We start from the raw sequence: 21,608 nt of genomic DNA, 5'->3' as shown, positions 1-21,608 counted from the left end.
ATCTCTGCAGGAAGTCTTCGGCGTTTGCCTCCATCTACCGCTGCAGGTTTAGCCGCCGAGAGAAGATTAATGGAGAGTCAGAATAACTCTACATCACGTCTCCAATTGAGAACGGAACTAGCAAATTGATGAATGGTTAGCAGTTTATAATGACTGGCGGGGGAGAGAAAGGAGTTTTTTTTTATTTATTATTTTATTTTATAGATTGTATCATGTAAATTTAAGATTTTAATTAGCTTAGCGAGAGTCAGTTAAGCCCTTTCTTTTAGTCTTGTGCTTATGTATAAACTAACATGAATAGCTCAAATCGTCTCAGAATGATGTCATTATTGAACAAATTGGGTGTGTTACTCTGAACCAGTTGGTTTTTAACAATAATGATGAAATGCAAAATAGAATGAAAATTGTATATATTAGCCTTGGAATGAAAAACTTCTAGTATCCTTTCAACCCTCTGTTCTTCGCTCCCTCGGGACGATTGAGTCAATCCTTTGACATCCTTTTTTGTTTTTTTTTGTTTTTTTTTTGGTTTTACTTTACTATCTCTTTCTGATGTTTAATTAGTGGTACCATCTTTATAACTGGAGAAGTGAGGTTTCCAAGTTTATCTCCACATTTTTCTGACATTCTTTCCTCTGTTACTAATAGATCAAGTACTATGGTTTCAGATGTTAGGATCCATCTGTTACCTATTAAATAAACGGAGTCAAAGTGTGGCTTTACAAGAGATAAGAATTCTCACATTTTTCTCGTTTCTTTCGTTGCGAGAAACCTCTGGCTTTTAGTACTAACTAGGGATTTAGTACCTAACAAGGTAAATCCCAGGGGTTAGCCCCCCCCCTTCCACAGTTCAGAAGGTATACTGGGCGAATGACATAGGTGTTATAATGCCTAATAATTAGAAATTAGGAATAGACATGATATAAACACATCGATCCGATGTCCTTAATATTTTGAGCCAAGGCCCCAAGCCCTAACCACTAAGCCAATATTGAGCTGAGCTATTAGGGGCGATTTCTTCTTTCTAGTATGTAACAGATGACATTTAGCTTTACCAAACACAACTTAGCTGTCAACATATAGCATATGCTATTCTTTTGTATAGAGTTCTTCAGTCCTGCATTGCTTATGATGTTAAACCACACGTCCTTGTCCTTTGTTTATATTACCCCCATCATAGTGAGGGTTAGACATCAAGTTCTCCCCCAAAGCTCTATAATTAACACTAATGAGACTAATCCAGCACATAAGAGTGTTAGTTCCAAACTTCCAATTAAGGAAAAAGTACCCTACACAAGATTGCAAATCTACAGCGCCTGTTAATACTATAAAATGACGTCACCATATATTGATACGCATGCAAAATATATTTGCAACTCAAGTCCAATTAATCCTCATTGTCATTCCTCACTACCGCTACCTGCAGTAAAGCTATCTCTACCGTTCCGTTCTTTAAGCTCCTGAAAAACCCGGGAACTCTCGTCAAATATGTGGGCCCTCCGATCGTAATCCAGCGGCTCTCGCCCCTCGTCTTTTCCGGCAATCGCCTCCTCTTCTAAAGACTCCAACTCCTCAACCAACTCCTCTATCTTGCTATCCTCCTCCTCCTCCTCATGTTCCGGTGGTGCTGCGGACCCGTGGCTCATCTTACCGTGCATCGTCGCTACTGTTCGGGTAACGGGTCTCGGGTCGGATCTTGGCATGCGGATGAGAAGTTTGTTGGGACCGGATTGATTTGTTTTGTGTAGGCTGGCGGGAGAGGAGAAGGTTTTTGAGGAATGAACACGAAATGACTCCATTTTGTAGTTGGTGTTTTTTATTTTTTATGAAGAGAGCACGGTTAACGCTGTGGCTTTATCAGTGATGACTTTCGCGTCGACGTGAGGAAGTACAGAAGTCGATCGATATGGGCGGCACGTGTCAGGAAGATGTCAGTGTCGGGAGAGCACGTGTTGGCTCGGGGATCACTACGTGTCAAATGGATGGTAAGTTAGAATACAAGAACTTGTCTTATAGAGATGGATCACGACGTTTAAAGTGCATCCGTGCACGAATTGAAGAAACCGCGAGAAGTTTGGTGAAGAACAGGTGTTGGAAGAGCTCAGGGTTCTATTTGGAAGCTGCGCGGTCGACCGCGACGTAATTCCGGTCGACCGTGATCGTGCACGCGAGCTTTGGGCGGTCGACTGCCAATCGGGTCAGGAGGGCCCAGTTTGAGTTTCCTTTTCAGTTTGGGTTTGGTGTTTGCTATAAATACCAACATACGAATTAGGATTTTTTGGGCTTGAATTGGAGATTGGTTGGGGATATTTGGAGCACAAAAAAGGAGAGTTTTTCTGAGCAATTGTTTGAGGGTTTATTTGAAGAGATTAAGAGATTTGTTGGTGAGATTAGTTGAATCGTTTGAGCGTTTTTGTAATCTCAGTTTGTACTCTTCTTCTCTATTAGTGAAAACTCAATCCCCTTCTTGCCCCGTGGACGTAGGCAACTTGCCGAACCACGTAAAACTATTGTGTTTGGATTTGTGCCGTTGTTTTGATTTGTTTGACCTTTATCTTGACGTTTGTTTGATTTGGTTCTCGAAGCACGCCCTGTTTGGTTGTTTCGCTTCCACGCCACACACAACAATTGGTATCAGAGCTCCAGATTCCAGATCTAGGGTTTTGTCTTGGTTGGAGGAGTAGATCAATTTGGAAGTTCGGCTAGGGCTTCGTTTGGTGAGAAATGTGTGATTTTTTTTTGGTAAAGACTCTATCTTTTTCAATTTGGATCTATTCTTCGTTTGTTCCGCATTGGTTTGTTAGCGCTTGAGCTATTTGGAGGAGTAGATCGCTTTGGAGGCTCTTCGAGGGCTTCGGTTGGAGATAAAAGTAGGGTTTTTCCTATTTGTGGATCTCGTTGCCGTCGTGCGGGGTGAGATCGTTTGGAGACTCTTGTTAGGGTTTTATTTGGAGGTAAAATTCTCTCTTTTATCAGTTTAGATCTATTCTTCATTTGTTGGTGCTTTGAGACAATAGATAGTTGGTCGAGATAGAAGGATTTGAGGCTGTGTTATTTGTTTGTTGATACGGTGCATTGGGTTATTGAGAAGTGCCCTTGACCTGCATATTGAAGTCCTTTGAGCATGTTGGTATGAGCAAGGAGACCGAGGTAGAGTTTGACACTTCTATTTGATGATTGAGGGGTCTTCTATTTGGTGTTCATTTAGGCATTCGGGGGCCTTCCAAGGAGGCATCATTAGAAGGTAAATTGGTATTTTGGTTTCCTATGTTGGGGATTGTACTAGGCATTTGTGGGTTGCAACCAAGTCCCGTTGGTTTTGAAGTCCTAGTAGTCAACAACAGTTGAAGAAGTGTATTAGCAGAAGGTGAAGGTACTTTAGTCTGATTTTAGCGGGAGGTACAAGATGGACCTATTTCTGCATTTGTGCTGAGCTCATGACAGTTTGAGACACTTCATTGTAGAGGAAACATTGTGGGGATGAGATAAGATGATATTTTTGATTGGTTGTTCCTTTCTGGAGGGGGATCGGCGTTGGTTGTCGAGCATTGGATTTAGTATTCGGGCTTCGACATGTTTGGGTCATCTTATGGGGGATCGGCGTTGGTTGTCGAGCATTGGATTTAGTATTCGGGCTTCGACATGTTTGGGTCATCTTATACATAAGTTACCGATTGCTATGTTTGGAGATTTTGGATCTGGTGGAGCTGCTTCAGATTTTGGTTGGCGTCGGATATTTAGTTACCCAGCATTTGGTCATATCGAGGATGTGAGATTTGATCCGATTGCGCGTTTAGGATTCGGAGGCTCATTTGATTATTGGTTGGGAGCTTCTGATTTTGTTCTGAGCAGGAATGTCACTTTTCACTTTTGACTCTCAGCAGGTGGAGAGTGTTGATCAGGTCGTTTAGATATCGCAGCAGGTGGAGGGTGATGCTACTCCACGTTGGGTGGAGTTTACTCCATATACTCCAGATCATACTGTATCGTTTGGGATTCCAGCTGAGGTGACACAGATTGTGGATCATTTGGATTTGGATGCAGATGATATTGGTGAAGAGTTGCAGACTTTTCTATTTGTTTGAGGGTCTTTGGAGGCCGTTTGGGTGAACTACGTGAAGGCTTGATTCCTTGGGCAAGAGGATACATAAGCAGTCAGTTTTGATGCAGCCGATTTGGTGAGTAGATACCGACGTTTAAGTGAGTGTTCGCACTCCCGTTTGGGTCTCGACTTGTTGAGGATTAAGAAGCAGCAAGTGCGGCATTTGGCTTTGTTGGTGTCGGCCCAGTTTTGGTAGAAACTTCACCGATGTGGAGAATTGAAGAAACCGCTAGAAGTTTGGTGAAGAACAAGTGTTGGAAGAGCTCAGGGTTCTATTTGGGAGCTCTGCGGTCGACTGCGGCGCAAGGCCGGTCGACCGCGATCGTGCATGGATCCAGGGTTTGTGCCTGGACTTGGCGCGGTCGACCGCGAGACCCTGTAGGACTTTTTGGTCTCTGTCGCTGGATCGCGGTCGATCGCGAGCTTTGGGCGTTCGACCGCCAATCGGGTCAGGGCCCGGTTTGAGTTTCCTGTTCAGTTTGGGTTTGATGTTTGCTATAAATACCAACATACGAATTAGGGTTTCTTGGGCTTGGATTGGAGATTGGTTGGGGATATTTGGAGCACAGAAAAGGGAGAGTTTTTCTGAGCAATTGTTTGAGGGTTTATTTGGAGAGATTAAGAGATTTGTTGGTGAGATTAGTTGAATGGTTTGAGCGTTTTGTAATCTCAGTTTGTACTCTTCTTCTCTATTAGTGAAAACACAATCCCCTTCTTGCCCCGTGGACGTAGGCAATTTGCCGAACCACGTAAAACTATTGTGTTTGGATTTGTGCCGTTGTTTTGATTTGTTTGGCTTTTATCTCGACGTTTGTTTGATTTGGTTCTCGAAGCACGCCCGTTTAGTTGTCCCGCTTCCGCGCCGCGCACAACACAAATCTCAATGTTCAATAATCTAATAGTCAATATCTATTTGAAACACATTCGGGGTCATTTGATACGTTCTCGTTAAAATATGTATGTCTTTTTGTGACACCAAGAAAATCTTTGGCAAGAAGGCATGGGGATGCCAGACCAAATATAGTTCTGATCTTTCCTTCCCGCATTCTGCTATGAGAGCGAAGATGTGTTGGCAATATTGTCACTGAGTATCCACGCCACCCACCGGAGTGAATAATTAAAATACATATCTTAAAAATATAAAATGAACATGATTTCACATAGACTTTCGAAACTCATTTGACTCTGCAGTCTGATTTTGACATATTTAAAAAAAATTAAAAGACATATAAACCTTCTTTATAGAATTTCTTTACCCTCCTATATAGAGGCCTATCTCTCACGCACACGCACACGCACATACAGGTATGGATTTGTCAAAAGTTTACTCAGGATAAAGAGTCCGAACAAATTCCCCCAGAGAAGCGTCCGCCAAAATCAAACTACAAGAATTGTAAGTTTCAAAGCGCAACACTGTCGAAGGCTAATTAATGTGCAATTAGTCCCAAATTAAGAATTCAATTAAAATAATTAATTTTCAAAGCCTCTTCCATAAATGGTCAGTTTTAAGGTTTGTCTACTTCTTTGTCTCTGTCATTACAAATGCTCTGATTTGATTGGTACTATTTCTTAGGATTCTGGAAAAATGGCAACTAAAACTGTAAAAATAAAAGACTGGCTACAGTCGTACTTCAGTTGTTTTTAGTACAAGTGGATTGATGTATAAACAGTGCGAGGTCAATATGGATGTAAGTTCCTTTTTGGTAAGGGCAAAATTACTTTTTGGGTTAATTGCGTATAGACCTCTAGTATAGCAAGTGCCGAATAGACTCTATTTGTGATGAATATACCCTTTGTAGCGGGTTTACGTGCAAATACGTCTACTTAGTGAACTTTTTCAACTCTTTGATAGGAGTCAAAAAGAATTAGTAACTGTTGGTCTATCCTCACAAATAGGACTATTGAGGGTTTATCTGCCTCCTCAAGACATTTCTAAGGATTTTAAGAGTGAAGAATTCACTCGGAGTTCATTTACGCAAATAGAACTACATTAATCTTATTTTGCAATTGGTTGATACTATAGGGCACCAGTTTGCGATTAACACTACTTTTTTATTTATAAAACATCGCAAATTAAATAGAGTCACTTTCAATAAAAAAAATCAAGTAAATACAAAGATGGAAAATGTTTTAAGAATTCTAAATTGAAAAGGTGAGAATGACGAATGCATTAATAAGGGTTAGAGCAATTCTCTACAAAAATTACATTCTCAATGCGAGTATAAATTACATACACGCGTGATGCACTTCGGCATTCAAAAGTCTCATCCACCTCATAACCTCTCCTCTCTTTTTTCGAGACACCATCATACAAGACGTACCCTGGCATTCAAAACTCTTCACAAATCTAATAATCTCTCCCCAAATTTTTAAAACATCATCATTTACTTATCCATCATCACTCATACAATGATACTAAGGAAAAAAAAAGGAAAAAAGAATGAAAAAAAAGCAGTCGAAAGATTCCCACTGTCCCATGAGTCAAATCCATCCAACCAAAAAAGAAAAAAACACACACACACTAAATTCCAAAATTTCCCTCACTCTTCAGATCCGTGAACTGAGGAAACTGACACCTTAAATCTTTCTATAAATTACCTGACATCGCCATTACTTTTCCCTATCTTAATACTAACCTTAGTCATTTCGTTTATTCTCCATATGTACTTTCACGTTCCCCGAAAAAAATCTAAACCCTCCATTTATAAATAACAACTAGCCGTTACCTCCCCTCCCCCCAAAAAAAAATTCAAATTCAAACTCTCAAACCAAATGGAGGTTTTGAGAAGACCCCTTCAGCCCAAAAGCAGCAACATTCAATGGAATCCAAAGCCGAAGCCGATCGGGATCGAAAAGGGTCCGGGCAAGGAGAACCATTTGATCGAGGCCTTCGGTCCCCTCGACGCGTCGCTGGCGGAGGAGCTGAGGGTGGCGAGAGAGAGGAGAGAGAGGCTGAGAGTTGAGAGAGAGAAGACTGAGAGGTTGATGAGAGAGAGGGAGGGGATATTGGAGAGGGGGTTTAGAGAGATGGAGAGGAGATGGGAGGAGCAGAAGAAGATGGAGTTGGAGATTCAGAGGATTATTTGGTTTATGGATCTTAGATCTTGTGTGGTGAGTTGTGATTAATTGAATTTTTATTTTTATTTTATTTTTTGTTTGATTTAAAATAATAATAATTTATATTGTCTTTTGGTTGACACAAATGCAGAGAGTTGGTCCAATGAAATCTCTCAGAGCAGGAGAAGAAGAGGAGAGAGATGCCAAATTGAAGGTGAGTGGTTTTCTTAGATATTTCAATCGTGATGGTTTTCTTGTTTACTTGCCTCATGATAATATCAAGGAAAAAGTTGATGTTTTACTGGAACTTATTTTATTTTGTTAAATGAGCTATACAAAAATATTACAAAAGTCATATCTGAAAATTTAGACCTTGTTCTACTGAACAAAGTGACAGCTGATATATACCATCCCCTGATATCAATTTGATGCGCAGTGAAACAACAAGTTAATAAATAAAATCTATTAAAAACACTTCAAATCATATATGAGCCAGATTAATTTCTGGCTGGTGGGTGCAAATATGAGACCACATTCACATGGGTAGTGAGTGGATGAGGATGTGACACATCACTACCAAGCACAAAATATATATATAATAAGGGTTAATTTCGTTCTTTTCAGGCTCTGCCTATGTAAGTGAATCTATTGTATTTCTTAGAATTTATGAAAGCAAAACACCTGAACAGTTGTTCTGTGCTTCATATAGAGTGAAAAACTAATTAGCTTTCTGTCTTATCTTGATTTTGTTTTAGAGTATAAAATTAAGCCTTCTTAATCATGACCTTTTCCCCCCTTGGACTGCAGAGTTTTTATTTGTCTCAAAATCTCCGTTTACATCTTCTCTTCACTTCTTTTCAGGAACAAAACTGTGCAAAAAGCAAGGGACCAGAACAGCCCTCGCTGCAGGAAAAGATGGCAAAGAATTAGCTTTTTTTTTCCTTTCTTTTCTTTTTTTTTTACCCCTTTCCCTCTCCGCACCATCGTTTACACACGGATGGCAATTCCTGATATACACAGTTATTAATGTGCATTCAGTCAAGAAAGCCAAATTACTTGTCTGCCTATCATGACATATATTTATATTATATCTCGTTGCAAGTACAAGAAATATCCTGATCTTAATGTTAAATTATGATATAAATATTCTTGTTTATGCTACTGATATTCTTCAAGCCTGGTCAGCATAAAAAAAAATTCCTTATCCTGTTGTGCCTCTACATATGCACATTCTTTAAAACAAAGATTCAATCAAGTTGGGGCAAATCACTCACACGCATCCTTCTAGTTATGGCAACAACAACCTACAAAGAGATGGAAACAGAACACATGTTTGAGGTGAATCAGATAATAAAGAGATCTCATTGCACATATTGACCAAATATTAACAACATTATTACGTGCCGAAGAGCTCACAAGAGCCAAAGTTACAACCCGCGTTTCCTAAAAAAACTAACTACAGTATCAGACTACACTTTGAAACAAGAAGAACAAACTATCAATAAGTTCCAAATAACGTGGTCTAGAAAAGGGGCCACCCCTAAAATACTAAATGGGCCACTCAATCTAGTAAATAGAATCATTCTAAACTGCCTAAATTTAAATTAACAGAACTTCCAATGGTTATTGCAGTTCACGCAAGTAACAAAAGTTGTCATAGGTTCATCAGCTGACCGAGTCTGCATCTGATAATATGTGCACTTTCGCTGCCCACATCGCCCACACTTGAACTGATCAGTGGTAGCCTTGGGAGCACCTGCTCTCTCACATTCAAACAACGCCTTCTCTTTAATCTGTTTATTCGCAAGTTTCCTCTCATCGCTCGCCATATCTTCTGGCATCAAATCAACAAGTTTCTCAGGCTGGACTTGACCAAGGAGAACCCTTCTTCTGAAATCAGGATTCTTGCTGTCCTTGAGATTGAACATTATTGATCTGTACTTCATCTTGTGAGATCCAGTTGAAGACCCTAATTTTTCGTACATAGCGGATTCTACAGTGACAGCTGTACGAAGCGGGTCACAGGCTTCCACTTCATCCAAGATGCTCTTCACTTCATCTCTCTCGCTCTCGCTCGTCTCCTTATAAACTCTAGAGAAGGCCTCTGCAAGAATTTCTCGGAGTTTATCTCTCACGGAATCCTTACACTTGACCACTGATGTCAATTTTGGAACTTCTTGAGCCCCATTCGTCCTCTCAACCTTTACAGTTTCAGCTTTTGATATCCTCTCAATTTTTATTCCATTGTTAGAAGTACCTTTCTCCCCCTTGATACTTTCTGACCTTGATAATGTGTTGATTCCAGTAACCGTTTTTGAGGTCTTCTCTACTTTGACAACCTCTGCCTTTTCAGATTTAACATCAGCCTCTGACGAGCCGTTGGAGCCCCCATTTTTCTTATCAGTTTTCGCTGTCTCTTCAATGACAACATTTTTCCAGAACTTCAACAAGTCAGAAGCCACAGCCTGAATCCTTTTATGGGGATGTTTTGTAAGAGTACGGAGTTGTTTACCAACCTGAAATACAAGCAATTACAGTTTAAGAGATAGAAGCATAGAACCAATATGTTAAAAGCAAAAGACCAGCATATACACAAACTACTAATAACTGACCAGCATAGAACCAATATGTTAAAAGCAAAAGACCAGCATAAATATTGAATATTACATAATAAGAAAAATATTTTTTTTTAAGAAAAACAAAACATCGAAGATGACACTTGACGGCATCAGATTGGATATACCTATCAAACAATTATTTGAAATTTTATTGATATATCACAGGCCACTATACATCATCACGAACGTAACTTCACTTGTAGTCTTTATGGCTATGTTTGGACTGGGGACTTGTATTACCCTCGATTAATCTAACTCACTATAGTCCTGGGATATAACACCAGAGATTATAATGAGTTAAAGTTTTAACAATTTATTTGGTTCAATTTGTTATTAACACCTCTAATGCATATGTCATGTTTAGGAACTTCTCATTATAAGTTGGTATAGGATTAAAACAAAACGACAAAAGTCCACGATGCCTTTCTACTTATCAACCATGATTTTAGCTAACACTGGAAGTAATAAATGTTGATGATGTGCACACAGATATCAAATGCCTCTTCTCATACGTAAAAGGAACTACAAATAGCATTCCATGATAAAATTCTGCTTTACTGAAATGGAATGCACAGCTAGATAACCAGTCAACAAGACTACTCCGAAAAGAGAGAGATAAGAGATATCAAATATTCTGGAAATTAGCATTCTGAAAAGTGAAACAGGCAAGAAAATCGACTTGAATCACTACTGTAAAAGCATACAGCTACTGGGCTTACAAATTCTGTCAAATGTTGAAGATGAGATGGAAAAGATCAGCACATGCAGCTGAGAAAAGATATGAGAAAGATACAATATATGAATCAGATCATGTTTGACCTATCTATGTGTTATACTACAGATTCATTAAGTGACTCCATGTAGGTAATCTGCTTTCCAAGAAAGCCATTCTGATAATAACCATTACTGGCCCTTTAAACTTATGCATCTTCAGATTCACCCCTTCATAGAATTTAAATGCTGAAAAAATATTATCAATCACCAGCCAAAGTAGACAAGTGATGACTATAAACTCTCTCTTTATACTGCACGAGAGGGAAAGAATAAGGTGTATTGTACTATGCTATCATTTTGCACCCCATCACGTCAATTAGAAAAGTCCCATTGCATAATACAGGATGCGACACAGATGAGCCGACACAGATGAGCCGAAAAAGATAAGAGTGATAGTAGTTATAGTTCAATTAACAAACAAAAAACAAACCAAAAAAAAGCAACAGTTTTACGCACAAAATGTAAAACGATGGAGAACCAGTTTTTGAGTTAAAAAAAGAAAAAAAAACCTCTGTATGCTTTAGATGACAGAAATCAAATTGCAATCTTTTATCTAGGTATCCTAAGTATTGCAAGCAACTGTTTACCACAAAAAAAAACCAGTTCATATAAGGGGGAAATAATTCCCTCAATTTTTTTTTCTAAAGTTCTTTCAAAGCCTTAGAAAACCCTGGTCAAACCCCCAAATAACAATTTGTACTCATAATCAGTTGATATTTGGGAAAAATCGTTTCCCTCAAGTTTTCCTGAAGATCCTTCAAAGGTGTTATTTATTTTGAAAACTTGTGCCAAACCCCCAAATATACCTTGTATCCCAATGTTACTAAAACTAGATAAAAAGAGATCTGGACAAAAAAAGAGAACTTCTAGTGCTAGCCTCTTGCCAGATGAATCGTGTATATAAACAAGCTTATTTAGCTGTCCTTACATCTTGGTCTAAGATGGTCAACATCTCCAGCATCCAATTCATAAATCCATGCACCTCAGAGAGAAGTAGGGAAATTTCTTTTCTAGATGAGCAAATATAACACAGTGATTCTCCAATCACAGGAATTCAGTCTAGTGGCAAGTTCTGTAGTGACTTGTATAAGTTATCCATGACCCTGAGAAGATCTCTACAGAACAACAAGAAACACAGAGAATCTGTACAAAATGACCATCGTGTTTACCAATGAACTGTTTGACAATTCATTAAAAAAATGGAAGTAATTGTCTCAACTCTACTTTTCCCCCTTCGTCTCTCGTCTACACTATTACTCTTTCCTCACTTTGCACACTATCAGTATTATCGCATTAACAACAATTGCTCTTTGAGGTATTTCAACCCACCTTGCTTTTGGTGGATAATCACAAATTCTATGCAAATGTGATTCCACTACCTCATGCATAATTAAAAAAAAAATCATCAAAAGGCTTTTGCTATTCACAATCTACCCCTTAAATTTGTTACACATCTTCTAACCTTTTATTCAAATTCAGTAGTGATTACATGTAGACATAAAAGAGAAATTTTGATCTGAAAACAAGAGACTAGCATACCCATTTCTCAAGAACGTGAAGGAAGTATTGCCTGCATGTGTGAGTACACGGGCACGATGTAAGCAAACCTAAAATTCCAGTCTGACTCATTGTAACTTAATTCACAAACTATACCTACTCATCCATCAATTACTTAAGATAGCATACCAAAGAATTTGGTTATATATATAGCACTATTTTTGAACATCTAAACAGTAGCATTCTACAATTTCATAGAATTTATATCTATATATATAATTTGTACCTGCACTTGTTTATTGAAGGTACTGTCTAGAAAAGCCAAAAATACTAAGGTACTGTTTGGTAGCAAATTTAAAACTAAGTTTAAGGTACTATACAGAAAAGTCAAAAATATTAAGGTACTGTATAGAAAATTAAAAACTATTTTAGAAAAGCCAAAAAAATTAAGGTATTACATAGAAAATTAAAAACTAAGTTTTAAACATAATAAAATAATAGAGGGCATAGCATGTATTAAAAGAACAATTCAATAAGGTACAGTTTAGTAGCTTGCAATTGGAGAGATTGCAGTTGCAATGCAAGTGAGCGACTTCTAGCGAACTGCGGGGGTGTTTGGCAATCTGAAAGTGAATTTAAAATATGTAAGTTTTTTTTTTTGCAAATGACTTTTACATCCATGTCAGTACGCAAGTGAAATACAGTGTTTGTTTGAAAAATTAAATTATTATCGAAAGTACAATGTGAAGATGACGTGGCAAAATAAGATTAATTAGAAAGTATAATTAAAATTATTTAATCAAATTAGACTTCACCACTTTTTTAAGGGAAGTCAAAATTACATTAAATAATATGTGACAACTTTTTTGCATCTCACTTTTATAACCACTTACATGAAAACAAACACATTAATTGTTAAATGAAAGTAACTTTCTCACTTTCATCTTTCACTTGCATGCAAACAAACACCCCCCATGTAACCAGGTCATTTTGCCTGGTATTTGTTTTGTTGCACCCACAGTTGCAACTATCCCTTCAGTTACTGCATTTGCAACACCTTTTTCTTGCTTTTTCTTGTCATTTTTGATATTGTAAAGTTGATGTAAATAACGTATACATACCTTCTTGTTGCTTTTAAGATTGCGAAAAATTATTATATTTTAGTTACACTAGTAAAATCAATCAATATATTTATTTAATTTATATGTTAGACAACATTTTCTACTTCATGATAAATTATTAACGATCTTGAATATGTGAATCGAATTATCTCAACAAGTTTCTTTAGTTGAAGTGTTGCACCTAAAATTAGTATATTACACAAAAGTGTACTAAAATTCCAGCCTTTTTCTGCAAATTATAAAAATATAGTCAATGCCTCCATCCAAATGGAGCAATTTTTAACCTGCTGAAAAGGGCATAATCAAATATCTAGATGGCTTCAATAAGAAAGTGCAGGTACAAATTATAAACAAAGTAAATATCAAAATACCAGCGAGATAAGATTTTCTCAAATTTTCAACGAATCAAACTCATACACCCAAAATCCCCAATCCCGCCAGCAAAAAAAAAACGAGGGGGGGGGGGGGGGGGGCGTTCAATAAATTAAGGGTATTCAACAAAAAAAACAATATAAATTACATCAAAATCGCCCAAAAATCGAAAAATTACCTGCGGTCTTCACAAGAATGTCCATGGAAACGGCAACTTCCTGAGGTTTTTGAGGGCGTCGACGCATCGATCCTCCTCCGGCGCTCCGCGTCCTCCCGCCGCCGCATCCGCCGCCTTCTTCGCCGCCTCGAACGTCTGCACGAGCTCCTTCTCCATTGAGATTCAAAGATTGAAACCGTAGAAATAAAGAAAAGGACCGGTTTTTAGGGTTCACCTCCTCCGGTGAACGAAAGGGGTCCTTAAAACTTTGATCCAGGGATTTTATACGAGTTCGGGTCGGGATTGCCGGGGGAGGCGATCTGACGGCTGACATAAGGACACGTGTCGGTCGATTTCCCCGATCTTGGTAAGTAGGGTGTCAGCGAGGAACTGGTCCAACGGAGGAGTCGACACGTGAGGGTGGCGTTATGGATGGCGAAGTGTACGGTTCCAGAGCCTAGTTTTTATAACACCACCCACAAGAGCAATGAGGTTCGGATGTCTGACGTACGGGGGGCCCACATAAGATGGTGCCGTTTGGGTGTCGCTGAGTTCGGTCCTAGATTTTGTAGCGATTTTCACGTCGAAGTGGGTCTTGTTCGGATTGGATACAACGCATGAGAGCGTTTTATACGTACCCGAATCCGATGGAAACAAGGGTTATTTGGCACTGTTTGGCAACAAAAAAAAGTGTCTTATCTAAGAGCTTGTGTCTTATTGACTTGGTCAATAAGCTAGTAGAGCTGTTTGGTGATCAAAAATAGAAGAAGATTATTTTGGAGATTGTGTCTTTTGCAAGTAGCTTTTGGAAAGCTACCTCAAGTAGCGTTTGTCTTTGAGAATGAGATGCCAATTTTTTTCTTCCGTTTTTGCCTCTAATAATTTTAATTTTATATTAATAATATTACATATTTTTTTAGTCATTTAACAAATTTAAGCTAGTTGTACAGCTACTTTTACCAAACAGCTCTAGTCAATCAGCTAGCTACACAGCTAACAGCTTTTAGCTACAATTTCACAGCTTTTAGCTAGCTTAACGGCTTTCAGCTATAATCTCGCAGCTTTCAGCTAGTTTTGCCAAACATAGTCTTTGTATAAGATGACTATTTTGCTTTATTTGATCCTAAATGGTCGTCTCGTGTCTGTCAAGCTGTTCAAGAAGCAGAATGACTCACATGCGTCCCGTATACTTCTGGCTTGATCACACAAAAAGGCATAATATATTTGCCTTGTAGTTTTTTTAAACTATGATGTTTTGTCCTTTTGAATAAATTAAATATGATTAGTCTTTACAAAGAGATTACGTTCCCCTAACTTCAAACGCAAATATTTTTATTACATTACATAAGATAATAGCCCCCCAATATTCTCGAATCTCGAATGTTGTATTAAAAATCGGATGTTTAGGGGAAATATGCGCTATTTTTCTTTAAGTTTAAAGAATAATCTATTACCAAAAACTTTCTCTCTAATGTATCTCAAATATAATTGATTTGATTAGTCCGAGTATGTATTATATTAGTATACTATTATCCTGTCCTTCGGTATTTGGCCCTTGTTCTTTTTCTTCCTTTTTTTAAATTTACTAGTTGAGATGCACGTGCAATGCACGTGGTTGAATATCATGATTATTTACATTGATAAAAATAGAGTAAAAATAATAATAAAAAACGAAGTTTTTTTTATATTGATCATCAACTCAATAAGCTCTCTCTCTCAAATAAAATATTGTCATTGTTTCCTTTCAACCCAGACTGTGGCCACGTGATCTACTATTTGTAAGTTATAAACGCATTAATATAGTACAACATCTTTATTTATTAGTATCTTGAAGTCTTCAAAAGATGGGTGATCATTCAATTCGCAAAGGAATTTTGCATATGAATTTACTTGCAATATGTCCATTAAACTTTTAGTCGTGGTTTGACTCATATTCACGTTAACTTTTAGTTGATATTTCACTCATATTTATATTATCTAAAATAATATTCTCATTCAATTCTATAGCCCATTCTCTGTATCATAGAAGTAAAACTGAAAGTGTGAAGAATTATTTTCTTACGAAATTAAAACAGGAAGATTATGATATATTTCGCCATATGCTCTAAATACATATATAAAATCTTTGATGCAAGGTCCTTATCAAATCTTACCCCAAATGATGTGAATAAAAAATACTATTATAACTCAGTTGCCTAGGGCAATTTATTGTATATAGAATACATAACTCATATGGAATATCCATATCTCCTAAGTAGATTTTGTTGTTTGTGAGAGCAACATGCTCGTATTCAAACTTTTTTGCTCTATAAAAGACACAAGAATTTGGAGTGCATAGCTTATATATCGTAAAGAACATATCGATTCATGAAGAATTTTTCCTAATAATGATATTATTACAACGATATTTCTATTCAATATTAAATCAATTTTATTATATAAGATTATATGACCATTTTTAATAAATTATAAAGTATATATATGAAAACCTCGATGCTTATAGGTAGTAGTTGGTCTCCACAAAATATGTTAACTTTACATTGTAGTTTGCTATTTGTAGTACTATTAGCAATATCATTAACTTTCCTCTTTATCTTATTATTCATACTTTTCTGATGTAAGTTCTCTTTTGCTAATAATTCAATTTGCTATATTTAGTTTTTATAATATCAGATGTTAGAATATTCTCTTCTATTTAAAAAAGTGTTGACATGATTTTCTTAAAATATATACACATAGTAACAATAGTATATACTTCAATGCAACTCAAACATTGACTTGGAGCCTATTTAGAGTGAGGTTCTTTCTATGCTAGAATGGTGATATAGTGATTACATAGTCTAAAAGTCAAGAAAGAAATTTCTACAAGGGAAAAGTAATTTAATATGTCAAATTAAGAACTAATTTATAAAATATACATGGGCAGTGCATATAGCTATAAAAAGTAATTAAGTTATATATCTTCATAAAAATTTTATACTGAGTGACCAACTACAATCATCCTAATTTAAGCATAAATAATTATTATTTTAGTTACTAATTTGATACGCGTAACTATGGAATAAATCTCCAGTACAAAATAGGAATTGAGATTGTATGATGCTGTAGGTAAATAAATAAATGTTATTAGAGCTCCTCTTTGTATTAAATTTAAAAGTAATAATTTAAATTATTAAGCACCAAATATTAGCTCATGTGAGAAAGTAAAGTAATCTATGTTCTATATATGTATATAGTCAATCAATCAAACGTATTAAAATTATGATGAGCACAGTCAAAAATATATGGTGGGTTCACATTAAATACAATTTGTAAAAAATAGTACGTTAGAGTCAAAATCTTTTTAACCACTATATAGATTGTCTGAAAATTTTTGCATATATAAACTATACTGTATAGGAATAGTGATGTACACACTTAACTATGATTTAATAATTTTAAGAACGACTTATTCTTTAATATCATCATTAATTGATGTATATTGATTACATTGAAAACACAATGAAAATTAAAAAAACTACAAAATAAACACCCACAAAAGTTTTAAAAAGTGTAAAAAAATACCATAAAATTTATAATTTACAAATACACAAAACTATTAAACATTACATTGAAATCAAGGAATTATAAAAAAATCATTGCAAAATTTCAAACTTTGGAGGGATAATTTGAAATGTACTATACTTTAAGGGTGCTTTTTTTGTAAATTTTAAATTTAATAGATTTTTAATTATTTATGTTCTTTTCAAAAAAATTCTGGGTAATATTTACCATGAAAAGTTTTTCCTAAGCCTATACTTTTAAAAGGTGTATGATATTTTTTGTAAAATTTTAATTTTCTAGGGGTTGTTAGTAATTTTGTGTATTCATTTTAGTATCTATAAGTTAGAAATTCTCATGGTGTTTTTTTGTAAATTATGAATTTTAAGGACTTTTTTATAATTTTTTAAACTTATAGCCCTTTTCTATATATTGTAAATTATTTATAGACCATTTATAATTTATATGCTTTCAATTTACTAATGAATTTGAAATTTTTAGGGTGTTTTTTATAAATTTTTAATTTTAAATGTTTGTTTATAATTTTTGAAACTTTAAGGATGTTTTCTATAAATTATAAATTATGTAGGGGATATTTATAATTCTTATATTTTTAATGTACTGTTAGGTCAGAAACTATCATGATTTTTTAAAATTTTATAATTTTGAGGGTTTTATTTTGTAATTTGTAAAAAGTTCAAAGTGTGTATTACAAATTTCATAAATTTTTGGGGCTTGTTTGTGTTATTTGGTAATTTGTAAAAAGTTCAAAGTGTGTATTACAAATTTCATAAATTTTTGGGGCTTGTTTGTGTTATTTGTAGGTTTTTAGTATGTTTATAGGTTTTATTACAAATTTCATAAATTTTTGGGGCTTGTTTGTGTTATTTGTAGGTTTTTAGTATGTTTATAGGTTTGAAAATTTTAAGGTATTTTAATTTTAAATTATATAGGGGATATTTATAATTCTTATATTTTTAATGTATTGTTAGGTCAGAAACTATCATGATTTTTTTTAATTTTATAATTTTATAATTTTAGGGGTTTTATTTTGTAATTTATAAAAAGTTCAGAGTGTGTATTGCAAATTTCATAAATTTTTGGGGCTTGTTTGTGTTATTTGTAGGTTTTTAGTATGCTTATAGGTTTGAAAATTTTAAGGTATTTTTTGTAGATTTTGAATTTTTAGGGGTGTTTTTATAATTTTTAAAACTTACAAGATGTTTTCTCCAAAGTTAAAAAACTCTCAGTTTCTAGTTAGCATATTATTTTAAGTTTCTCACTAAATTGAGATAAATAAAATTTATAATTTTCAAGATGCTTTAATAAAAATTTGAATTTATAGGGCTGTTTTTGTAATTTAAAATACTTGGAGAATATTTTTACAAAGTCCAAAAACTTGTAGGTGCTGGCTAGCATATTTTTGTAGATTTTTCTACGAACTGAAATAAGTAAAAGGATTTGAATTATATTAAACATATTTATTTTATCCAATAACATATTAAGTCTCATTATGAATAAAATAAATCATTTGGTTACCAATTCAAAAAAGATAGGGTAATTAGAATAGATTATGAATAAAATAAATCATTTGGTTACCAATTCAAAAAAGATAGGGTAATTAGAATAGATTAGGATAACAATGTAATATTTTAAATCATTTGGTTACCAATTCAAAAAAGATAGGGTAATTAGAATAGATTAGGATAACAATGTAATATTTAAAAAAAAACTAAGAGTAATATTGACCATAGAAAGATTTCCCCGAACTCGTACTTTTAAAGGAAGTATGATTTGTGGACAAACAACATATCAACCATTATTCTCTCCTTCAGCGTTATTCCCTATTTAATGTTACAACAAAGATGATTTAGTACACAGTTCTAGATATTGTAGTTATTGTTTGTCTAATAAGTACTATACAAAATCCTATCTCATGGAAAATCAAGACAATCCGCAAAATCAGCACATAGAATACAAGTTATAGCAGAATGAAGGAGATAATACAAAGACCAAATGACTATCTAATTCGAAACTAATTAACTGAATTCAAAAAATACCATGCACTGGTACACTAGTTAGAACTACTCCTTAAGGCACATAACAATGTCATCTAAGTGCACAAAATAATGCCATCTGTCATATCTCTATTTCAATACTCACCTAAGAATTTTCATGAGATTAAATCCATTCATAATTAGAAATTTTAATCGTAATCAAATATTTGATGATACTAATCAAAACATGACTATCCATTATTAAAAATTCTAATATTCTATAAAGATCCTACTATTACTCGTGCCTTTGTGTGCACGGAATTCATAAATGCATTTTGCACAAAACTCGTCAAATCTTCTATATTTTCCAAATGCCAACATGTATGTCTACATATATAATTAAGTTCTCAATCCTATACAATACTCTCAATCACTTGAAGACCCTATCCATACTCCTCTCATGCACCATCCAAACTTACAATTACAGTTTTGCAGTTAAGCCCCTCATGCTTTTAGTTTTGCATGACACCCCTGTTGATGCTGCTGGAGCTCAAACAGCCAAATAGCATCCACGGTGGGACGAGATGATGATGATGGATAGGGGCGTTTCCTTCCCCGAATGTCTAGCTCGGAGTTGGGAGAGTTGCTCAGCCTGCACAGGGAAAGATTCGTGAGAGGACGAGACTTGGATCCCGCATGGTACCTCTGACAATCAAGTCAGCTGGTGAACTTGAGTGGGGTGAGAAGAACTGTGAGAGCTCTTGTGTAGTAAGATGAAAAGGAATTCGTGGAGAATCCCCAGAGTCCGATGTTGGACTGAAATCATATCCGAGTTCAGGGTCTAGATCCAGAGATCCGATCCCCCTTTAAGTTAAAATAGTAGCTCTATTTATACCTGTGGGTATGAGGGGTAGAACTGTCATTCTAGCCGAGCACGGGATGGTGGTGAAGAAGCGTGTGTTGACGGTTGCGTCAGCACTTGCTTTACATGTGTCGGTTGGAGACTAGCTACGTGATTGGCGCTGACACGATGTGCTGTGTGGCGCATGAAGCACGACATGGCCTAATAAGTCATGAAGACTGTCGGGGGCAGAGGCATGATGATGACTGACAAGCATTGATGTGATCTCGACACGTTGTCAACGAGGATAAGCTCGAAGCAGAAATTTGTCCTTTAGCTTCGCCGAGAAGTAACGTCTTTCGAGTCGGCTTCGTAAGGCGTCTGGCAAATAGTCGAGTGGACTCGTGGCGAGTTGTCTTCGATAAAAGGGGGGTCGACAAGTTCCGCCTTCCGAATCGTCCTAAGGGGATGACGACTCGGAAAGTTAGCTGGGGGGGTCCTTGCTGATCTTGGCCGCCAATCTGGTTGGGGCATTGCAGACAGAAGTATACTTGTACTGTTGGTGAAGGGCTACACTTTGGTGATTGAGAACACTATAACAACCCCCTATTGAATTTCTAAAGGTACCAAGGCCCATATTATGTATATATCACCTTAAAAAAGAAATTCTAATTGTAATCAAATATTTGATAATCCTAATCAAAATATAATTATCCCTATTAAAAAGTCAATTAATAATATTCTTAATTCTCTTTTCTCTTTTCTCTTTTCTACAAAAAAAAAAAAAAACAACCCTCAAATCTCATGGTTTTTTTTTGATGTAGAGATTGCCGAATACATGTAGCAATACTTTTTTGATATAATTTTCTTATGGTTTTTATTTTCTGATACTTATTTGTTTACCTGTAGGATAATACCATCTCAATTCCAAATTCGTACTCAATATTTATTCCATAATTACGAGTATCAGGTTAGTAAAGTATATCAACAATTTTTATGTTTTAATTGTGATAATGATTGTAGTTGGTCGTTTATTGTGGAATTATTATGAAGGTATACCCTACTTTGCCTAATTATCTACATTGCTCATATGTATTTATAAATTAATGGTAATATGTCATATAATTTTCCTTTGTAGAAATTTATTCTCTAGTTTTTGGATTACATAACCACTATACAACACTTTCTAGCATAAAGGACCGTACTTAAAATGGCTTCAAGCCAAGGTTTGCATTGAACTAAATAATAAATTATTAACACACACACACACACTGTGTGTGTGTGTGTGTGTTAATAAGATCATATGAACATTTTTTAAATAGAAGAGAACACTCCGACCCCAGTATTAGAAAAACTAAATATGCTCAATTGAGTGATGAGCAGAAGAAAGCTTACATTCAGAGAAGTGTGGATGATCAGAGAAAGCGACAAAGTAATGACTCTGCTAGTAATACTACTAATAGCAAACGACAACGTAAAGTTGACCTATTTTGTGGAGCCCTACTACTAGCCTATGGGCATCAAGGTTGGTG

General features: G+C 35.6%; 3 protein-coding genes across 4 annotated transcripts in view; 2 read left to right on the top strand and 1 right to left on the bottom strand.

The window, feature by feature from the left end:
- LOC109850557 (E3 ubiquitin-protein ligase SHPRH) overlaps positions 1-411 on the top strand; it is a 16,747-nt gene extending 16,336 nt beyond the window's left edge. For both annotated transcript variants that reach the window (XM_020420583.1, XM_020420584.1), the window contains one exon: positions 1-411. This exon is cut by the window's left edge and continues 126 nt beyond it. In XM_020420583.1, coding sequence (XP_020276172.1) covers positions 1-129 — 129 coding nt within the window. In that variant the 3' untranslated portion in view covers positions 130-411.
- Positions 6,772-8,320, top strand: LOC109848893 (high mobility group B protein 6). Its single transcript, XM_020418612.1, has 3 exons — positions 6,772-7,213; positions 7,311-7,373; positions 8,021-8,320. Exons 1-3 carry the CDS (start codon positions 6,875-6,877, stop codon positions 8,087-8,089), a joined length of 471 nt encoding a protein of 156 aa, XP_020274201.1. The 5' UTR covers positions 6,772-6,874; the 3' UTR covers positions 8,090-8,320.
- LOC109848894 (transcription elongation factor TFIIS) lies at positions 8,501-14,104 on the bottom strand. The gene is given in 2 exon segments (XM_020418613.1): positions 8,501-9,675; positions 13,720-14,104. Coding segments are annotated over 2 exon segments (1,068 nt in total). The 5' UTR covers positions 13,876-14,104; the 3' UTR covers positions 8,501-8,763.

Source organism: Asparagus officinalis, chromosome 7 (assembly GCF_001876935.1).
Source record: "Asparagus officinalis chromosome 7, Aspof.V1, whole genome shotgun sequence".
NCBI classification, from domain to species: Eukaryota; Viridiplantae; Streptophyta; class Magnoliopsida; order Asparagales; family Asparagaceae; genus Asparagus; species Asparagus officinalis.
The sequence above is the reverse complement of the archived record's forward strand: the minus strand, read 5'-3'. Positions and strand labels throughout refer to the sequence as shown.

Excerpts from the sequence above, each read along its gene's own strand:
- LOC109848893 (XM_020418612.1), top strand. The coding sequence starts at position 6,875 with ATGGAGGTTTTGAGAAGACCCCTTCAGCCCAAAAGCAGCAACATTCAA. Across the intron at positions 7,214-7,310 it reads TGGATCTTAGATCTTGTGTG|AGAGTTGGTCCAATGAAATC; the intron begins GTGAGTTGTGAT and ends ACACAAATGCAG. Across the intron at positions 7,374-8,020 it reads AGAGAGATGCCAAATTGAAG|GAACAAAACTGTGCAAAAAG; the intron begins GTGAGTGGTTTT and ends ACTTCTTTTCAG.